Source organism: Carassius auratus, chromosome 41 (genome assembly GCF_003368295.1).
Source record: "Carassius auratus strain Wakin chromosome 41, ASM336829v1, whole genome shotgun sequence".
Lineage (NCBI taxonomy): Eukaryota > Metazoa > Chordata > Actinopteri > Cypriniformes > Cyprinidae > Carassius > Carassius auratus.
The window spans coordinates 25253830-25275480 of record NC_039283.1 but is presented as its reverse complement, the minus strand read 5'-3'; the positions used below and the strand labels follow the sequence as shown (position 1 = coordinate 25275480).

Here is a 21651-nt window from a genome sequence, read left to right as displayed (position 1 = left end):
AAATCCAGTTCAGTGACATTAACGTCTATAAACCGTAATAAAGGCACATTAATCCAACAGTGCACATAGCGTTTATTTTTAAAAATGTAGTAATAAATATAAAACGAACCAGTTAGTTTGTGGTATTAAGGCACTGAGGTGTAGACGCTGAACACAGACACACATCAAATCCTTCATTTCTTGACGGTCTGTGATCCTAGAAGGCACTTTGTTTAGACCAATATACGATAAAGTGATGCATTTAAAGGAATAGTTCACTCACACACACACAAAAAAAGTCCATTATTCATAATAACACATCAAAATCCAGCCACAGATCTGTTTAAACGCTGCTTGATCTGTGCAGATTTCTCTCCTGATTCAGACCAGAACACTTTTTCACTGGAGGAAGTGTTATTATGGATTATAGACTCTATGTGTTTGAGTTAAAATCATCTTAATGCTGGATGTGTTTCAGGTTTTGTCTTCTCCAGATGTTCACTGATGGACTGGAGTGCTGTGGATTATTGGGATGTTTTTATCAGACTCTCATTCTGACAGCACCCATTCACTGCAGAGCAAGTGATGCAATGCTAATTCATCCAAATTTCATTGCTGGGTGAACTATTCCTTTAAATAAACACCTCACCTAAAAACGAATTCACTTGTCGAAACATCTTGTGACACAAAAGCAGAAATTTTAACAATTTGATGGTGCTTTAACAACAAAACCATTAAAAAAAAAAAAAAAAAAAAAAGCAATACAAGGGTTTTTAATGACACAGGAGTGAGTACTAAACAATATTATTATTATAAAACTACAGTGTTCTACTCCATAATAAATATTAAATACTACAAATAAAAGAGAAGAATAAAAAAGGTATATCAGTAGGTTTGTGTGGAACGGTCACTGCATGCGGTCCGTCTGCAGCTGCTGCGGCTGATACTGAGCGAAGGCGGCGGCTGCGGCTCCCGGTGCAGGAGAAGCGAGCGGCTGCTGCACGTAACCGTACCCCGCTGCGGCAGTGACGTAACCCGCGGCGGCCGGCGACGCTGCATACGGGTACTGCTCGTACGCGGCGGCGGCTGCAGCGCTCGTAGCGGCGGCGGCGGAGTACTGCGCGTACGCGGCTCCGGTGTAATCCAGGTACGGGGACGCCGCCGCCGACGCTGCAGACGGCTGGACGTGAGGGATCACCACACTGGGCTGAACGAACGCCTGCGGGTACACATAGTGAGCGGGGATCCTGGGGGACACAGAGATCACGTGATCAGACAGGAAACGAGCCATATATGGACCTCGACATGAAACAGCACAGGGTTATTCACGTCAACAGTGGAGCATGCTGGGAAGAGTCAATGTGATCAGTCACATCAGAAGGTGCAACAGCTTTTCAGGGATTTACAAGAAAAATGCATTATTGTTTTGAACATTTTTAGACTGAATCTATCAATGCAGATGCTAATAAAAAAAAAACTATAGGCTTTATTCGTGAAATACAAGTTGAATTATTATTATTTTTCGTTTATGTAAGATGGTGTAAAGTTTATACAGATTTCGAACGGAAGTGAAACTTCGGTTTTCATTTTTAATGCATCAACCTTTTTTTTAAATCAAATTAAATATTGTATAGAGTTTAACTGAATATATTTCTCGTATAAACCTTTTTTCAGTTTTCATTAATTTTTTTATATACCCTTTTTATGAAAACGGTGCTAAAAGTGAAATAAACTGAAATTAACATATGAAGGCCTCAATAAATCTGTCTTAGAATCGCCTCTTTTAATTATTATTATTTTTTTAATAGCTTTTATTTGTCAAAGCTCTTGACACTCGATCTTCAAATGTGAAAATTGTCTTTATTTTTTTGTTATAATAATTTTTTTTACCAGTTTGTTAAGGAAACAACAGAAATAATTTCATGCAAACTTAAGATCAAATATCAAACGAAGAAAACACAAAAATCAAGGTAAATATTACTATTTTTAAACGCATCTAATTTCGGATCCATATTATTTTGCATGTGTCAAATGAACCATACGATTTATGAATGATTAACACAGACATTCATTAGGCTTGTACTTGATGAATCAGACTTAATGAGTGAATCCCAACTCACTAAATGAACGTCATCATCAGTCATTAACAGTGTTCACTAACAGACCATTTTCTTAATGAGGTTTCAATTGCTGATATATCATGGCTTATCACTTGCAAACTCGAGTTCAGGTCGTAATATTGTCTAACCTTGCTCTCAAATCAAATAAAGATGAATGGATATCAAAGCAGATCAATCAGTAAAGAAAACACCCTTCAAAAAAATAAAATAAAATTGAGTGTAGCTTTGAAAGCAATTCTGCAGTAATTACCAGGGTCAATGTTACGGACACACCAAACAATCTTGAAAAGAAAGAGGAGAAATCCAGTTTCACACTCGCGTGCGTTCACACGTCACACACACACACACACAACGCTTGAAGAGAAATAAGAGCGGAAATCTGCTAAATACACCAAATCTAACGTCCAACTTCATAAGAAACTTCAGCAAGCGCTTAAACTGGGTTTTCAGCATCTTTACACTGCAAAGAAACACAACCACAAATCATTAAAACACATTACACCCCAAAATCAAATGAAAAACTAAATAAAAAAAATACTTGACTGACATTAATTAAGATAATTATGTACCCCCCCCCCCCCCCAAAAAAAAAATAAAAAAAATAAAAAAACAGGTTTTAATTTGTGAATGCATCTTGGCATTTTTTTATTTTAATTTCAAATATTAATGATTTGTGCCACATTGTTTTTTATTTTTCAGTTTTAACAATATTTGAAATCGAAGGCAGCACAGAAAATCTTGCAATGATAAATAAAAAAATTTATAAAGTTGAGTAACCGGGAGGTGAATGTGCTTTGTTAAAATGCAAAATGCAAAATAAATTAATTAATTATATACTCTTCCAGTCAAGAGTTTTTGAACAGTAATTTTTTTTCAATTTTTTTAAAGAAGTCTCTTCTGCTCACCAAACCTGCATTTCTTTGATTCTAAATAAACCAAAAACAGTAATATTGTGAAATAGTTTTACTATTTAAAATAACTGCTTTCCCTTTTAATATATTTTAAAATATAATTTATTTCGGAGATCAAAGCTGCATTTTTAGCATCTGTTTTCTGTGTGAATCTCTGTTATACTGTAAATTATTTATTTTTTTCACAATTTTGTTGTGCAGCTGTATTTTCAGCATCATTCCTCCAGGCTTTAGTGTCACGTGATCTACAGAAATCATGAAAATAGTGTGAAATAAAAATCTTTATTAATATTATAAATATCTTTATCATCACTTTTGATCAATTTAAAGCACCCTTGCTAAAAAAAAGCAATAATTTCTATAATTTTCTGTTGTTAGGAAAAAATGCTTTTTTTCAGATAAATGCTGATCTTTGGATCTTTCTGTTCATCAAAGAATCCTGAAAAAAATGACTCAATCTTAAAAATTTTATTGTAATAATAAATGGTTTTTGAGCAGCAAATCTAGAATGATCATGTGACACTGGAGACTGGAGGAATGATGCTGAAAATACAGCGGAGCATCACAGAAATAAATTACACTTTAACAGATATTTTACATAGAAAACACTTATTTTAAATAGTAAAAATATTTCATAATTTTACTCTTTTTGTTGTATTCTGGATCAAATAAATGCAGCCTTGGTGAGCAGAAGAGACTTCTTTAAAATCTTACTGTTCAAATACTTTGACTTCAGCTATAACATCTGTTATCTAAACAGCTAAAACTGCAAACAGGACTTTTAATTTGACAGTGTAAAGATGCCTGGAGTCATTTATGCTAAAGCTGGAAGTTTAAAGACGAAGCGTTTCATTTCTGAGCCACTTGCAGCACCGGACAAACTGCAGAAATAATCACCGCTAAGACACGTCCATATGTTGCCGGGCAGATTTCATTTGTAATTCTCCATGGCTGAAATGAGTCCTGAGCAGCAAACATGCACAAACAACAGGTGCTGGTGTTAAATGTGGCCGTAGATGAGTTGGGAGTGTGTAACAGGCCATTCCTTACTGTCAGTCTGCTGGAGTGATGGGACGGCTGTGGAGAGGCTATTTCTGTTGCCCTGCTGTCATAAACGGAAAGATGAGCAACGCTCCTATCAGCAACACATGGCCCGACACTTTAACCCAGTCCTGAACCGCCATCAACACACACTACACATTACTGTGCTTCACAATTCATCTGGAAGAGTAAAACGGCCCACTGTAAACCAATCAGATGCAGGAACAACAAAGCTCACTAGATGATTGGCATGTAGCACTTATGGAAGTTTATTTCCAAAACAACAAATATAAAAAAGGAGGTTATTGCATTTTTTTTTTTAGAAAATATATCACACAAAAGTTTGCGATCTTAAAATCTTCTCAGTATTCAGAATCTAGATCGCACATTTTTTTAATTCTAAAATTATAACTCACAATTTCATTTTTTTCCCTCACAGGAATAAAAAATTACATCTTGCTATTCTGACTATTTTCTTAGAGTTTGATGATTACGTCTTGTAATTTTGACTTTGTGACCTTTTTCAAAATCTCATAATTTTTAATTCTGAACTCTAAAATTATTCTGACTTTTTCACAAAATTCTAAAATTACATAGTTTTGGCTTTTTCCCCCTAAGAATTCTAAAACTACCTTTCATAATTTTGACTCAAAATTCTAAAATTACAGGTCATAATTTTTACTAAAATTTCTAAAATTACAGGTCATAATTTTTACTAACGTTTCTAAAATTACAGGTCATAATTTTTACTAACATTTCTAAAATTACAGGTCATAATTTTCACAAAAAATTCTAAAATTACAGGTCATAATTGTTACTAAAAATTCTAAAATTACAGGTCATAATTGTTACAAAAAAATCTAAAATTACAGGTCATAATTGTTACAAAAATTTCTAAAATGACAGGTCATAATTTTACTCAGAATTCTAAAATTACATTTCATAATTTTTACAAAAAAATCTAAAATTACAGGTCATAATTTTTACAAAAAAATCTAAAATTACAGGTCATAATTGTTACTAAAAATTCTAAAATTACAGGTCATAATTTTTACAAAAAATTCTAAAATTACAGGTCATAATTTTTACAAAAAATTCTAAAATGACAGGTCATAATTTTTACTAACATTTCTAAAATTACAGGTCATAATTTTTACTAACACTTCTAAAATTACAGGTCATAATTTTTACTAAAGTTCTAAAATTACAGGTCATAATTTTTACAAAAATGTCTAAAAATTACAGGTCATAATTTTTACTAAAAATTCTAAAATTACAGGTCATAATTTTTACTAAAATTTCTAAAATGACAGGTCATAATTTTTTACAAAAAATTATAAAGTTACATTTCATAATTTTTACTCGGAATTCTAAAATTACATTTCATAATTCAGGATTTTTATAAAATTACATCTTGTAAATTTTGCCTTTTTTTCTCAGAATTCAAATTTTTTATTTCATACTTCATAATTTTTAAACATCCTAAAATTACAAATCGTAATTTTTACTTTCCCCGCAGAATTTTTAAATACATTTAATTATTCAGGCTTTTATCAAAATTATTTATATCAAATTCTATAGAGTACATTTCATTCTTCAAACTTAAAAAAAATTTCTAAAATTTCATATAATATTTTCAGCTGATTTTTTTTCTCGCAATTCCAGTTTTGTTTCTCACAATTGTGAAGTTTAGAACTAACAATTCAGACTTTTCTTAGAATTTATTATAAAAAAAACTCAATTACCTTTTTATATGGTTTATATACTGTATATTATTAAGTATATATACATTTTTCTAATTAATCCAACACACCGCTATCAGAAACTTAGATAAGAGGAGATTTAATACAACATATCATTATGAACTTGGTAAAAAATATAACCTAACCCAGATCCAGAGTGTGTCATTGTTAAAAATACCCCTGTTACTAGGCCGCAGCAGCAACTTTCTTACTACGAACATATTTTTCTCCTTCATGTCCTGAACATTTGGGGGTTGCTAGAGTTCAGGGCTAATTTAAGCTATTGTAAATGGCAAACAGAGGGGCTGATCTCTGGTGTCTCTGAACACCTGTTGTCTCGCGCCGCTCTGAATGTCGTTGTGCTCCACACTAAAGTACAGCGCTGCAGCTGCTCTTCTCTGGGACTTACATTGTCTTTGATTGGGACGAGCTGATCGGTCAGCAGTACCATACAGTGCAAAACTGTGGTTTCTTAGGCCCCAATTTTTAACATGAATAGATGTTCATATGCAAACTCAATGTCACATGCTGTTGCATTTTGAAATGTATTAGAATGCAATGCATACGTTACATTCTAAGCACTGAGACCTAACTGAAATAAAACAAAATATAAAAATGTATTTTATTTCAGCTAGTTGCAAAGACAAGGATGTACAAAATAAATAAAAACTAAAATAAATAACAAAATGACAAAAACACACGACAAAATCCAGAATTATAATTAAAACTATAATAGTATGAACTTTAACCGAAATCAAATAAAGTACGAAAAACAAACATTTTATTTCATTGAAATACATTTTTTTTAATTATTTTAATTATATATAAAGCATAGAATTAGAATAGAGTGGTAGAATTAGAGCTTCAGATAAAATGGAAGAGATGTGTTTTTTTTAGCCGTTTCTTGAAGACTAAGTCTAAGTCTAAGATTTTGTGCCTCTTTGAGATGAACAATAAAGTGAAGTTCACTTGCAGAACACAAGCTTCCAGAGACTGAAGTAATGAATTTAGGTAAAGGGGTGCAGAGCCAATTGAGGTTTTGTAGACAAATATTAACGATAAATAATATTAACAGAGGTGTGACGTGTATTCTTTTTGGCTCATTAAAAATTAATCTTACTGCCGCGTTCTGGATTAATTGTAAAGGTTTGATAGAATTGGCTGGAAGACCTGACAAGAGAGCATTGCAATAGTCCAGTCTGGACAGAACAAGAGCTTGAACAAGGAGTTGTGCAGCATGTTCCCAAAGAAAGGGCTTGATCTTCTTGATGTTGAATAAAGCAAATCTGCAGGATCGGACAGTTTTAGCAATGTGGTCTGAGAAAGTCAGCTGATCATCAATCATAACTCCAAGGCTTCTAGCTGTTTTTGAAGGAGTTATGGTTGATGTGCCTAACTTGATGGTGAAATTGTGATGGAACGATGGGTTTGCTGGAATCACAAGCAGTTCTGTCTTGGCAAGGTTGAGTTGAAGGTGATGGTCCTTCATCCAGGAAGAAATGTCTGTTAGACAAGCTGAGATGTGAATAGCTACCGTCGGATCATCAGGATGGAATGAGAGGTAGAGTTGAGTGTCATCAGCATAGCAGTGGTATGAAAGCCATGTTTCTGAATGACAGAACCTAATGATGCCATGTAGACAGAGAAGAGAAGTGGTCCAAGAACTGAGCCCTGAGGCACCCCAGTAGTTAGAAGTTGAGACGTGGACACCTCTCCTCTCCAAGATACTTTGAAGGATCTGATAGATTAGACTTTGGTAAGGTTGACAGGAGGATCTGTTGGTTAATGTACTAATGTATTAATGTACTATTAATGTGGTTTAATCAACTTTATGTACTAAAATGGTAAACTATTTAGACATATATAAAAAAAAAGTATTAAAAAAAATGACAAAAGCACACAACAAAATTACCAAAACTTTCACAAAACCTAAACACAACTAATTAAAAAGAAAAGAAAAAAGCCTTAAACTTATTTTATTTCAGCTAGTTGCCAAGGCAACATTTCAGTTCATTGTGAAATGAGAGAAATGTCAAATATAAATATACCTGCAATACAGAAAACATTGATCAAAACATTTCAATGAATTTACAATGGACTATTTTACCCAATATCTATGTATTCTGGGTGATATTTGAAATTAATTTTTCATCGTACTCCTCATTTTGTTAGATGAATGAATAAATGTAAATGTATGCTACGTATTTTTAGAGTATCAAGATTTTAGCTTAGAAATAGTATGTAATTTAGTTAACTAAAACATAAAAAAATTAACTTATATACAAAATGTAAAAATATATATTTCATTTCAGATAGTTGCAAAGGGAACATTGCACTTAAATAACTAAAAAATAAAATAAAATATAACAATGTATTTAAAGAAAACAAAAACATGCAACATAATAATACAACAAACAAAACGTAAAATTAAAACAAAAAATATATAAAAATAAAAATCTGATTCAAAATATTAATTAAAACTATAATAGTATAAACTTTAACTGAAATCAAATAAAATATAAAAATGTATATTTTATTTTAGCTTATTTTATTTTAGAAATACGTTAACACCAACATTTTATTTTAGCTTATCTTATTTTATTTTAGAAATATGGTAAAATCAAAATTGTATTAAAATGATCTGAATAATTTATTTGAGCTTATTTTAATTTATTCTATGAATTTGTTAAAACCAAAATATATCAAAATCAGCAGAATATTTTATTTTATATTAGCTTATTTTATTTTATATATATGGAAGCCTCAAACTGTATTCAAATCAGCTGAATATTTTATTTATATATATATTTATATATATATATATATATATATATATATATATATATATATATATACATATATATATATATACATATATACATATATATATATATATATATACATATATACATATATATATATATACATATACATATATATATATATACATATATATATATATATATATATATATATATATATATATATATATATATATATATATATATATAATGTTTTTTTAGAAAGATGGTAACACCAAACTCTGAATATTTTATTTTTAGCTTATTCTAGAATATTTTAGAAATATGTAAACACCAAAACTGTATTAAAAGCCTGGCACAGAATTGAATTAACAAAGAGGTTTCAGAAAAAGAGAATCTAAGTCACTGTAAGAAGAAAAGACAAATAAAAGGCAAATGATTCATTAGTAAAATACTCAATTAGAGGCACAAGATCCACAGCAGCATGCAATTCGTGAGTTGTTTTGTTTTAAAGGGAAACTCTGAGCCCTTCAACAACAAAATGCCGAAACGCCTGTTTAAATGAAAAAACAAATAAACTCAAACAAGCTGTGCACAATCATCAAATCGAGAAAGAACATGGAAAATGGCAAAAGATACGACCATCAGCACGAATCCCCCACGTCTTACCCTTTACACTCATTTCTATTAAAGCACACGGTTTAGCTATAAAAACCACTTCAGATTCAAACGCACACCAAAGCTACTCTCCAAAAACACCAACAACAACAACGTTCATGCAAGCTAATCACCATCATGTTTGAGTCTACTGGTAGCGCTTATGATTTCTGACTTTGTTCGGCTCGTTCACTTCTTAGGTAACGTTAACCAAACGCGAGCCTGTCAGATCAGAGAGAGACAGTAACACTGAGTCACGGCTGCGAAGAGGAAGAGGAAGACACAGACGAAGACCAAGACTTTTCAGGAGGTAAGCAAATAAAACGCACACAGCATCCACACAGGTAAAATGCAGACGCACACACCTCATAACCTGGCGGAAAGGGGGAGGATACAGTAACGGGGAATGATCGTCCTCACTATCTCTACGACACAAGGAGAACAGCGTTATATGACACAGGAATCCATCTACAATGCACAGAAATCAACACTTTAAAGAGTAGAAACATGATGCTGCTGATCATCACCAATTCATCTTTGAAGTGAAGTGTGTCATTTTCAAAAGTCAGGAATCAACCTATGAAGTATTTACTTCTAACGTGACACAAGAATGTCATAAAAATGACACACAACACCTTTAAAGCACTTATAATTAGTCTTAAATAAGATCGTGATTTTACTGAACAGGATTTAGAGGAATGAGAGAAGATGATTGGCTGATAGTTTGTTTCTTCGTCAGAAGTGTAGCACTGCATCACTTGCTCTGCAGTGAATGGGTGCCGTCAGAATATTCTCATATTTAACAATATACATGTTAAATTGTCTATATATTGTAAGATTTTCTTTCAGTGAACTTTGGAGTGATGATACTCTCGGCTCAGTATAGATAAATTAAATACGAGATGATTATAGTCTAACGATAAAAATGCATTTGGTTTAAAAATGTAGATTCACTTGAGAAGAGAAATTAAAAATTGAAAGAAAAGCCAGATGTTGACTGATGGACTTAAGCGCTGTGGATTATTGTGATGTTTTTATCAGCTCTTATTCTGACGGCACCCATTCACAGCAGAGCAAGCGATGCAATGCTACATTTCTCCAAATCTGATGATGAAACAAACTCATCCTAATCTTGGATGAACTCAGAAGTTGATCACATTCTTGACAAATGTTCATTTTTGGGTGAATATTCCTTTAAAACTGATTAAGTTACAGAAACAATATACAGTCATGTTGTTATACTTACCCATAAGGCCGTTGGATAAAGGTAGGGTGTATTTGGGGGACACCAAATGAAAACCCTGTTAAAAAACGCAACCTATATGAATTTATTTCCTTTTATAGTTTAATAAAACAAGAAAAACGTATATAATGACCAAAAGTAAATCGTTTTTGAACAGTAAAATTTTGTGTGTTTTTAAAGACCAAACCTGCATTTATTTGATTCTAAATACACCTAAAGCAGTAATATTGTAACATATTTTTACTATTTAAAATAACTGCTTTATATTTGAATATCTTTTAAAATTGAATTTATTTCTGTGATACGCTGCTGAATTTTCAGCATCATTCATCCAGTCTTCAGTGTCACATGATCCTTTAGAAAAAACATTTATTATTGTTATGTTGAAAACAGAGGAGTATATTTTTTTTAGGTTTCTTTGATGAATGGAAAGTTCAAAAGAAATCAGAAATATTTTGTAACATTCTAAATTTTGAATTTATCATCACCTTTGATCAATTAAAAGCATCCTTTCTAAATAAACATTAATTTCTATTATTATTTCTCAAAATAAAAAAGATACTGACTCAAAGCTTTTGAATGGTAGAGTGTATAATGTAAATAAATGCCTTTTATTTCAGATAAATGCTGATTTCTATTCATTGAAGAATACAGTTTTAAACCGTAATAATAATAATAATAATAATAATAAATATTTATTGAGCAAAAAAATCATCATATTTTCATGATTTCTGAAGATCATGTGACACTGAAGACTGGAGGAATGATGCTGAAAATACAGCGGAGCATCACAGAAATAAATTACACTTTAACACAGATTCACACAGAAAACAGTTATTTGAAATAGTAAAAATATTTAATAATATTACTGTTTTAGCTGTTTTTACAATCAAATAAATGCAGGTTTGGTAAGCAGAAGAGACTTCTTTAAAAAACATTAAAATTCTTGCTGTTCAAAAACGTTAATAAAAACTAAAATATTCACATTAAATTGGTTACAAAATATATGCATGCAATCAATCCTGGAAACAACTTTCCCAATGTTTTGTATCTTATTGCATTTCACAAATACCCGTGCTGTTCCACAGTTACACAAGCATCACTGTGTGAAATCTCAGATTGCACCTGAAGGCTTCGGCTCATTTAGGAGCCAGCGTGTGATGCTCTCTGTCATGCAGCTTGTGTGTGTTGCATGTATTTGGGTCTGCGGCCGGCGAGTGACCGGATCTTCTTACCCGGCTGCATGATCCGTGGTTTAGCCCCGAGGTACGCCAGGTTGACGTTGGCTTTCCTCCCGTCTATGATGGGGTTTGGGTCTTTACAGGCTCTTTCTGCCGCGGCTCGATCGGACATCGTCACCTACACATACATGAGACGAGGAGCACAAGAGAAGTGATGCTCCGTGTGAATGTGACACACAACAATCAGTGTACAAAAAAAACACACTTTCATTACTTGAAATAGAATATTTCATAGCTGACAAAGCAAAATGTATCACTTTAATTTACAAAAGCACAACAAAATCACTAGAAATTGTACAACAATTACTATAAAAATGTAAAACATATAAAAAAACCAATAGTAGCTCAATGATACTAAAATAACACTGATAACGATAGACATACTAATAATAATGATCAGGGATACTATAGCTAACTAAAACTAAAACTGAAATAATAAAAAAAAAAAGTTTTGTTACTTGAAATGTAGGCTACTTTAAAATTTTATTGGAAAAAAACACAAAAAACTATATATATATATATATATATATATATATATATATATATATATATATATATATATATATATATATATATATAATTACTTATTACTAATTATAATTACTAAATCATAGAGGAGATTTATTAAAACACGCTCAAATAAAAAGGGAAAATATACAAATAAAAACTCGTATTTATAGTAATAAATAATATATGTATAAATAAATACATATATACATATATATATATATATATATATATACACAAATAAATATAATTTCAAAAAAATACGGAATCTTAGGAAAATTATTAAAACTCTCACTAAAACTCAAATATAAATGGAAAATATAAAAATGAAAACTGGTTCAAAATAAAAACTATAACAGTATCTCTGATCTATGAATAGTAACTTTTAAAAAATTACATTGATGACAGACATAGATAGATAGATAGATAGATAGATAGATAGATAGATAGATAGATAGATAGATAGATAGATAGATAGATAGATAGATAGATAGATAGATAGATAGATAGCTTACAAATCCATAGCCTCTGGATTTCCCCGTTTGTCTGTCAGTAATGACAACAGCTTCCTCGATTTCTCCAAACACCTCGAAGTATTTCCTGAGGCTGGAGTCGGTGGTGTGATACGGAAGACCTCCGACGAAGATCTTGGTGTATGTGGTGTCCTTCTGAGAGCTGTGCATCCTCACGACGACTCAGACAGGGTCAAAGTTTCAGCAGCAGGAACAGAGCACGGGTGATTTGATATGAGGTAGAGAGAACCGGAGCGAACGAGCGCGTCTGTCAGGCGACAAAACTCAACAAGCCGCTCGGTTTTGGAGGCTCTCACTCACACGCGGACGCAAGCCACGCCCCAGATGTCAACGCCACGCCCACTGCCCGGTCTAACCACGCCCCTGTTTAGAATCATCTCCACCTTCCCTCAATGGTTGACCTTATTGCTTACTCACTGTCACGTGATCAATGATTAATTTTATCAGTTTAAATGCCAGAATATTTTTGGTTCCTGTTGCCGGTTCAGATGATATACTAAAGCAATGATTTAATGCACTGTATATACATATATGTGTGTGTGTGTGTGTATATATATATATATATACACACACACACACACACACACACACACTACACACTTGTATCAGCATATTGTTTTTTTGTTTTTACTTTTGTAACATAATAAATGTCTTTACTTTATAAATGACTTTTGATTAATTTCAAGTGTCTAATAAAAAGCATTTTTGTTTCTATAATACCCCCCTCCCCCATAATAAAAAAAAAACAAATTTATACTGACTAAATGAAATTAAAGTTTTATGCCCTCATTTAAAGAAAAAAAAAAGAATTAGTTATTTTATGCATTATTTTTATTTTATTCAAATAATTAGAAATGCTAAAATACAGAATTTGGTAACAATAAAAAATATAAATAATATGGTGAGAAAAAATAAAACAAAGGGACCTAAACATTTTTGTTTTAAACTTTTAATAAATTGGTGTGAAAATGATAAGCTTCATGATTTTAATTAATTAGATTATTATTATTATTATTATTATTAATGAAGTGTAAATTAGTTTACTAAATAATGTAAACTTGACTGACTGCCTGGGATATTTGTGTTGTTTATTATTTTTAATAATTATATTTTTTGTGCAATTACTTGTCTGTCATTTGAGGATGTTGCAAAACATTTTACAGTGTTTATATCATGTTTATTACTGCATAAAATATATGAAAATGGATGTTTAATTTAATAAAGTACAAGTTGATTTCAAAATGAACCAACATTTATTTTATGTTATTTTTTGTATTTTTATTTATTTTTTGCATTTTTTGTCTTTGGGTTGAATAAAAGACTTATATTTTCCCCTATACATTTCATCATTTATGATTTCAAAAACATAAGTATATTACAACACACTCTTGTCAAAATGCACATGTTGTAGTCACTTCCTTCAAATAATCATTCGTTTATTAAGACACTTTGCTTTAAAAAATGTTCCACTGAATCTGTCTAAATCTGCGTAAAACCATTGAAAGCAATAGTATTCACTTCTCATGAGATCAACAGTTCTTCAGATAAATATTAACAACACCATTCATGGCACTAAATGCTCGAAAGCTAAACAGGGCTTGTGGGCATTTCCAACCAGAAATATTGCACTTAGCATATTAGCATAAATCGGTGGAACACATATTAAAGTACAAAAGCATAAAACATGTCCCCAAAGTAATCTACATAAGATGTTAGCACAGCAGATTTGAAAGGCTACGTCTGGTATTACCTGATATAATCACTCAAACGAAATGGTCATAAACAGTAGTACATTCTTACCTTGAATGGATGTTATTTTTAAAGTTATTATTTTAAGTTAAAGTTATTTTTTGAGATAATACCAAGGGGTTACTCTTGGGGTGCTGTTAGTTACTTGTCAATTACTGCAATAATAATGCAAAAATTCTCTACATTTTATATGAAGTTCTTTGAAAAGGTATTTTGTAGTATGTCTATTATTATTTATATATGTTTAATAATAGTATTATATATTCAAATGTTTTACAAATGTATATATATTAAAATTCCTTGTTCTTGAAAAATAAATTTGCAGTATATTTTATTAATATTAATGTTTAATGTTAAACACACACACATAAACCTTTATATAAAATATATGAATTATAATAATTATAAAAAATGTTATAGTTTTAATAAAAATATGTAGAACAACATGGTAAAAAATAATTAAAATATGAAAACCCACATTTATTCAAGATGTAAGGAAAATATTTTGTAACTTTTTTGTGTAAATTATTTGATTTGATTTTGAATTGTATATATATATATGTGTGTGTGTGTGTATTTGTGTTTACTTTATTTCTAGTTCAGGTTTTATTTATTTCCAGGTAGTAATTTTAACTTTTCAAATTAAGATTAGATGAAAATTCGAAACATTGTCTTCAGATAATATATAATATAATATATGTAACATATGTGTGTGTGTGTGTGTGTGTGTACGTTTGATTAATAGTTTTAGATTTAATGAATGATGATAACCCTGACAAAACTTACAGAAGAGTGTCAAAACACTACTCTATATCATTATAATTGATGTAATTTAATATTTTATAATATATAGCCTATATATTTTTAATATTTTAACTCAATAATTTGTTTAGGGTTGTTAAAAAAATTATAATAATATGCAAGGAAAATATTTTATTACTTTTACATAATGGCTTATGTAACTTTTTAGACTTATTAAGTCAAAACATTTTTCTTCAGCAAATAGTTTTTATGTGTTTGATTTAAACTGAATTAATGTCGCTAGTGAGATTCAGATGAGGATTCTTACTGAGAGACACTTTAAGCAGAGTGTTTCGGACAAGTTGTGCTTTATATAAATAAATACTGGTCTAATGACTGTCAAAACAGTGTCGAAGGGACGAGTGAGAGCTTTAGACGGCAGACTGCAAAGATAAGAGACGATCACGTGACTGGAGTCTGTACCGCCCTCGTGTGGTGAGACGGAGAATCACTTTAGATTTGGACAGGTGTTATATATACTGTACATTAAGCATTCAACTTTTTCTAAAGTCATGCACATGCACATTTAGATATATTTAATTACCTTTTAATCCATATAATCTACAATTACAGCTAATATACCACAAAAATATACAGATTATGAAAAAACTTTAATAGGGATTTTAAGTCAAAGTACTTGAATCACATGAAGAAGAAATGTATGGATTCAGATTCACTTTAAAATTAAGAGAAAAAAAACAGGAGACATTATAATTTGCTTAAAAATTATATACAATATAATGTGACTATTTATTATAATTCACTATAATCATAAAATTGCATTAAAGCAATTCACATCCATATAATTATTAAATAAACATAACAAAACTGGGATTTTTTTTTTTTTGGCATTAAAAAAATTCTATATATTATTCACTACACACATATTATTGTATAAAAGCAATTCAAATCTATATTATTATTTATAATAATAAAAATAATTTCTAAACATTACAAAAGTGGGATTTTTCCGGTATAAAAAGTCTATATTCACTATAATCATAAACTTGTATAAAAGCAATTCAAATCTATAATATTATTAGTAGTAATAATAAGCATTACAAAAGTGAGGATTTTATATTTTGCATAAAGAAAATAGTCTTCATATTCACTGCGACATCATTCACTATATTCATAAAATTGTATAAAAAAATAAAATATTAATATTACGCATTTAAAAATTGAGAATCATATAATAGAAGTTAAAATCTAAAAGATTGCTATTAACAATACAAATAAAAATTATTTACAATATTTTTATCAAATATATCTTTTAGAATTATAGATATTTTATAAATATACAAATAATTGTTGTACTACTGTAACATAAAAAAATGGAAATGTGTGAATATATATTTATATTTAATATATATATTTAAGTATAATTAATATAATATCACTTATAAAATATTTTACATTATTAAATATATATTTTATGATTTAATTGTATTATTATATGACATTCTATAAATATACATTTAATAATAATAATAATAATAATCTTCATGCAACTGTATATTAAACGTCATCGTTGATGATCTGGCTGCAATATTTTTGTTTTTGAGCAAACGAACAAATGCCTTTTCTATTTATTGTGTCGTTTAATAAAAGGCAGAAAAGTCCAACAGGAAAATACAAAAAATCAAAAGATACAGATGAAGTTTAATCGTAAAATTGAGTCACATTCCTAATAGTTGCATGTAAATAGCGAGCAAACAAACATCATATAATGAAAAGCTGCAGAGTTCAGTCACGTTCTGCCCTTCTTCACAGAAAACTACAGGTTTAATATCAAGAAGACAAGAAGCAGGACAGAAAGGCATTGCAGTGTTTCACAAGAGTTTGGCAGATGGATATGAAGCATCACGTCATTAATACACAAACAAAACCTGCAATTAAACGTAACGCAGTTATTAAAGCATGCATGCAGTCTGTGATGATCATATTAATACCACACACACACGGATGAAGCAGGAGACTCACACACACGCAAAACCAAAAACTACAGGAGCTCATGAATCTCAAAATTCTGATGCTTTTCTCTGGATCCCGAATCTGATACGCATTATATTTTGTGATAAAGTAATGTTGTTTTGCCTTTCTCTGCACTGCTCATAAACTGCAGATGCAAGACGTCCTTAGAATCCAAACTGTGACTAAAAGTCAGAAATGTGAGGAAGAGAAAAAAAATTGTGAGACAAGACAGAATTTAAATATATAAACTTTGGAGATGAATGCAACTTAGATTTAATCATTTTTTACATGCAAATTAATTAAAATTGTGATTTAAAATGTCAAACTTGGGATGCAAAAAAATCTGAAATGTGAGAGTACAATAAGAAAAAACAAATGGGAAATGTGAGACTAAATCAGAATTGAGAGAGAATAAATCAAAAGGTGAGATTTAACAAAATCTGAATTGGGAGTTAGAAATGTGAGATAAAAAAAAAAATTGTCAGACAAGAATTGAAAGATATAAACTTCTGAGATTTAATAATTGAAATTTTAGATTTTTTAAAAATTTAATTAAATTGCATTTTAAATTTAAAACCTCAAATGTGAAACAAATTGCAAGGAAAAAGTCAGAAATGTCAGATAAAATCAGAATTGTGCAAAAAAAAAAAAATCTCATATTTCTGACTTTTTTCTTGCATTTGCAAGTTTATGTCTCGCAATTATCAGTTATAATCCTGTGCTAAGATTTCTCTTAGAAATGCATGAATCTCCTTGAAAAACAAGTCAGAGTTGAGAGATTAAAAGGTCGTAATTACTTGAATTTATATTCAGTGGCTGAAACGAGCTTTGATAAGAAATGATTGAAAATGGCGAACACACATACAACATCCTGCGCTTCAAGTACATCATCATCATCATCATCATCATCATCATAAACCTGGACAGCAGCTTCACGTTCAGTCTGGAGAAAACAAGTCAACAAGAAACACCTTTCACAAGCCATTCCACCCAAGTTTTGGGGTAAATTTGGGGTTTACTTATAGAAATTAATACTTTTCTTCATCAAGGATGCATTCAATCGATCAGAAGTGACAGTAAAGACATTAATAATGTACTAAAAGAAAACGGTTTCTTCAAAAATATTGCACAGCACGACACTGATAATAATAATCAGAAATGTTTCTTAAACTTTTCAGCTTTGAACACAAGAATAAATTACATTTGAACATCTATATTGTTTGAAATAGTGATATTATTTCACATACATTTCTTGTTTTTCGATCAAATAAATGCAGCCTTGGTGAGCAGAAAACATTCAAAATCATGCACCAGCAAATGCACCAAAAGTGTGTTTTTAAGAACTAAAAAGGGTAAATTCTGGTTTCATGTTGACTTCAGAATACATGATTGTTTGTAGACACATTATGATATGATAAGATGATCTGAGATCGTCAGCATACAGTAAAATACATCGTCGAAAACACTGGTGAGCACAGTTACGAGTCTGGCATGCGACTGAAAACACCGTTTGGGATCTAACCGGGTTAACCAGTCTGTGTAGTTAACAAGTAGAGTCAGTCGACTAACTGAACACAGTGCTGCTTTTCAGGGTCACTGCAGACCGCTCGGACCAAACCTGACCAGTCTCTGTCCGTTCACAGGAGCCACACGTGTGCAAAGGTTTATTTCTCCACGCCGTTGATGCTGGAGTTATTCACAGAGTCCCTCCGTTTCCTGGTGGAAGAGGAAGTTGTGCTGTCCGTCTCAAACTCCCCTACGGCACAAATGCATTACAATGTGGCAGAAGATACTGGTGCATATGTTTAAGTTGCATAATTCATGCATGCTAAGAAATATCTATTGGCCAAAATGACTGGACATGCTACCGATTGTATAACGACAGTTTCGAGTTTCTGCAGGATACTGTGTGTGTAATGTGCATGGATTACGCATTGAATACCAGGGCTGTTATCGGTAACTAAAACCATTATAATATATATTAACTGAAATAAATTAAGAAAAAATGTTAACATTAAAAAATAAACTACTAAATCTTTAACTGAAATTAAAATGAACATATGAAATTAAAAATGAATTCAAATTATTATTTTTTATAAAAAGACAAAAGCTAAATTACTAAACCTTTAAAATGAAAATAAAATGCAAAACTTAACTAATTCAAAATATTTAAAATTTTTAATAAAAAGACAAAAAAACAATAAAATTACTAAAACTATCAAATTAAACTGAAAAATGGAAAATATGAAATAAAAATTTTTATCTAATAAAAATTGAAATTTTCACTGTCAAAAAAAATTATATATATATATATTATATATATATATATATATATATATATATATAAAATAAAATGCCAAAAAACAACTACAAAATCACTTAACCTTTAAAATGAAAATTACAAATAAAAACATTTAAATAAATGCAAAAATCTAATAAAAATGACCCCAAAAAAACATAATAAATACTACCTGGGTGACCTTGATCTTCTATTTCCAATGTGACTTATGCACATTTTATACATTAAAAAAAATTATAATAAAATGTAATGTGATATACAGTGCACATACAGTGTGCAGTAAACATCAGTCTAGTATTAGAACCAGCTTCTGTCTGTCTTCTGATGGATCACCACAAGAGGTCAGAACACTACAGCTTAGATTCATCCCATAATGAACCATTAATAACCAAACCGTGATGTTTCTTTACCTCTGCATTCAGACACCAGCGTCGCCCGGCTCCGAGTAAATACTGTCCTCAAACTCCGAGAAGCTCTAGAGTGTCACAATATCACAATAGACGGACTCAAACACTGTGAGGATACTGGAAACATCACTTTTATATTTTCAGTTTCAACTATGACCACCAGGGTCTCAGGTTCTGAATAAATGCAGTTGTTTTACTACAGAAATTTAATTGCAATTTAGAGCTACTGGAATTACTGTTATTTTCTATTTTGTGTTCAGTTTTCATAATGTAGACAGAGAGTATCTGCAAGTCTTTGATATTAAATTATATAATAAATAGCCTATAATAAATGGATAAACTAGAGGAGGTAAAATAAACCGTGTGAGTTCTACTGATATGACATTCTATTGATTTGTGTTTATTGGTGAAAGTGGAATACTTCTAATGCAATGCAGAAAATACATTTCTGAAATGACAACAATTTTAAAGTTGTCTTGAGAAAGCCACCTTAGTGTTCTACTATTAATGCATGTTAGAAACATGCTAGCAACATGCTACTTGCTAATCATGTTGACAACATGCTAGTAACATGCTAATCATGCTAGAAGCATGCTAGTAACTTGCTAATCATGCTAACAACATGATAGTAAAATGCTAATCATCCTAGAAACATGCTAGTAACATACTAATCATGCTACTAAAATGCTAATCATGCTAACAACATTCAGACTTGAATCTTTCAAACTATTTTAAACTGAAAGCTGTCAAAACTTTTTATAAACTTAAAATGTTCTGGCATGGCTTTCTCAAGCCAACTTCAAAGTGTGTCTTCGAACTTTACTTTCTAGTTGCAATTATAACTGAGCAAAATAATCCGTTTAACCATTATACAGCATAACGAAAAAGTTTTGATTAATTAAAATGCTCAGACATTTAGTTGAATAAGACTTAACTGGACAATATGATACAATAAAAAACACATTTGACAAGGGCTAAGACTCATGGGGTGTTCACACCAAACGCTACTTGCACGAATAAATCGCACTATTCCTCACGCAGTTGGACGCCCGCTAGAACAGTAGAGTTTACTCGCTTCATTCGCACTGTGGAAAATCACTAACATGGATCCATATTCCACGTGAAGGGAGGGGCTTTTTGCCAGTTTGAGTTCACAGAGCATTGTGGATTTCAACCATAATTTATTTGGATAATTTTCACGTCACTACTACAAGTCTTAATGTTAACACGGCGCAATTTTCGGCAAAGTTTAGATTTTTCAACTCCGTTTCAATTCGGGTCGCGTCATTCACGCGAATCGCGTCATTCACACCGCCTCATTCACGCGAATCGCGTCATTCACACCGCCTCATTCACGCGAATCGCGTCATTCACACCAACTCATTTCCCGCGAATCGCGTCATTCACACTGCCTCATTCACGCGAATCGCGTCATTCACACCGCCTCATTTCACGCGAATCGCGTCATTCACACCGCCTCATTCACGCGAATCGCGTCATTCACACCGCCTCATTCACGCGAATCGCTCATTCAGGATGTCTATTCACATCTTTGCATTGACTTCAACGATTAAAGCTTCATTCGTGTCTTGTGTGAACGCACCAAAAGACTAGTTAAAAAATGGCTGACGAAAAGAACGGATCCGGAAGATTGATTGAGTAAATGATGACGTACCTTCTCTTGG

General features: G+C 31.2%; 1 protein-coding gene across 2 annotated transcripts; it reads right to left on the bottom strand.

Annotated features, from left to right (window-relative positions):
- Positions 1-639: 639 nt before the first annotated feature.
- On the bottom strand, positions 640-13035 carry LOC113059387 (RNA-binding protein 24). 2 transcript variants are annotated; one of them, XM_026227852.1, is made up of 5 exons: positions 12719-13031; positions 11691-11814; positions 10459-10513; positions 9578-9637; positions 640-1226 (listed from the first exon to the last, which is right to left on the bottom strand). In XM_026227852.1, the coding sequence occupies exons 1-5, from the start codon at positions 12884-12886 to the stop codon at positions 887-889; spliced, it is 747 nt and encodes a 248-aa protein (XP_026083637.1). In that variant the 5' UTR covers positions 12887-13031; the 3' UTR covers positions 640-886. The 2 variants fall into 2 exon arrangements, with proteins under 2 accessions (XP_026083637.1, XP_026083638.1); XM_026227853.1 differs by lacking the exon at positions 9578-9637 and having other exon boundaries at positions 12719-13035.
- Between the last annotated feature and the right edge of the window lie 8616 nt (positions 13036-21651).

Excerpts from the sequence above, each read along its gene's own strand:
- LOC113059387 (XM_026227852.1), bottom strand. The coding sequence starts at position 12,886 with ATGCACAGCTCTCAGAAGGACACCACATACACCAAGATCTTCGTCGGA. Across the intron at positions 10,514-11,690 it reads ACCACGGATCATGCAGCCGG|GGTTTTCATTTGGTGTCCCC; the intron begins GTAAGAAGATCC and ends GTTTTTTAACAG. Across the intron at positions 1,227-9,577 it reads CCTTTCCGCCAGGTTATGAG|GATCCCCGCTCACTATGTGT; the intron begins GTGTGTGCGTCT and ends TGTGTCCCCCAG.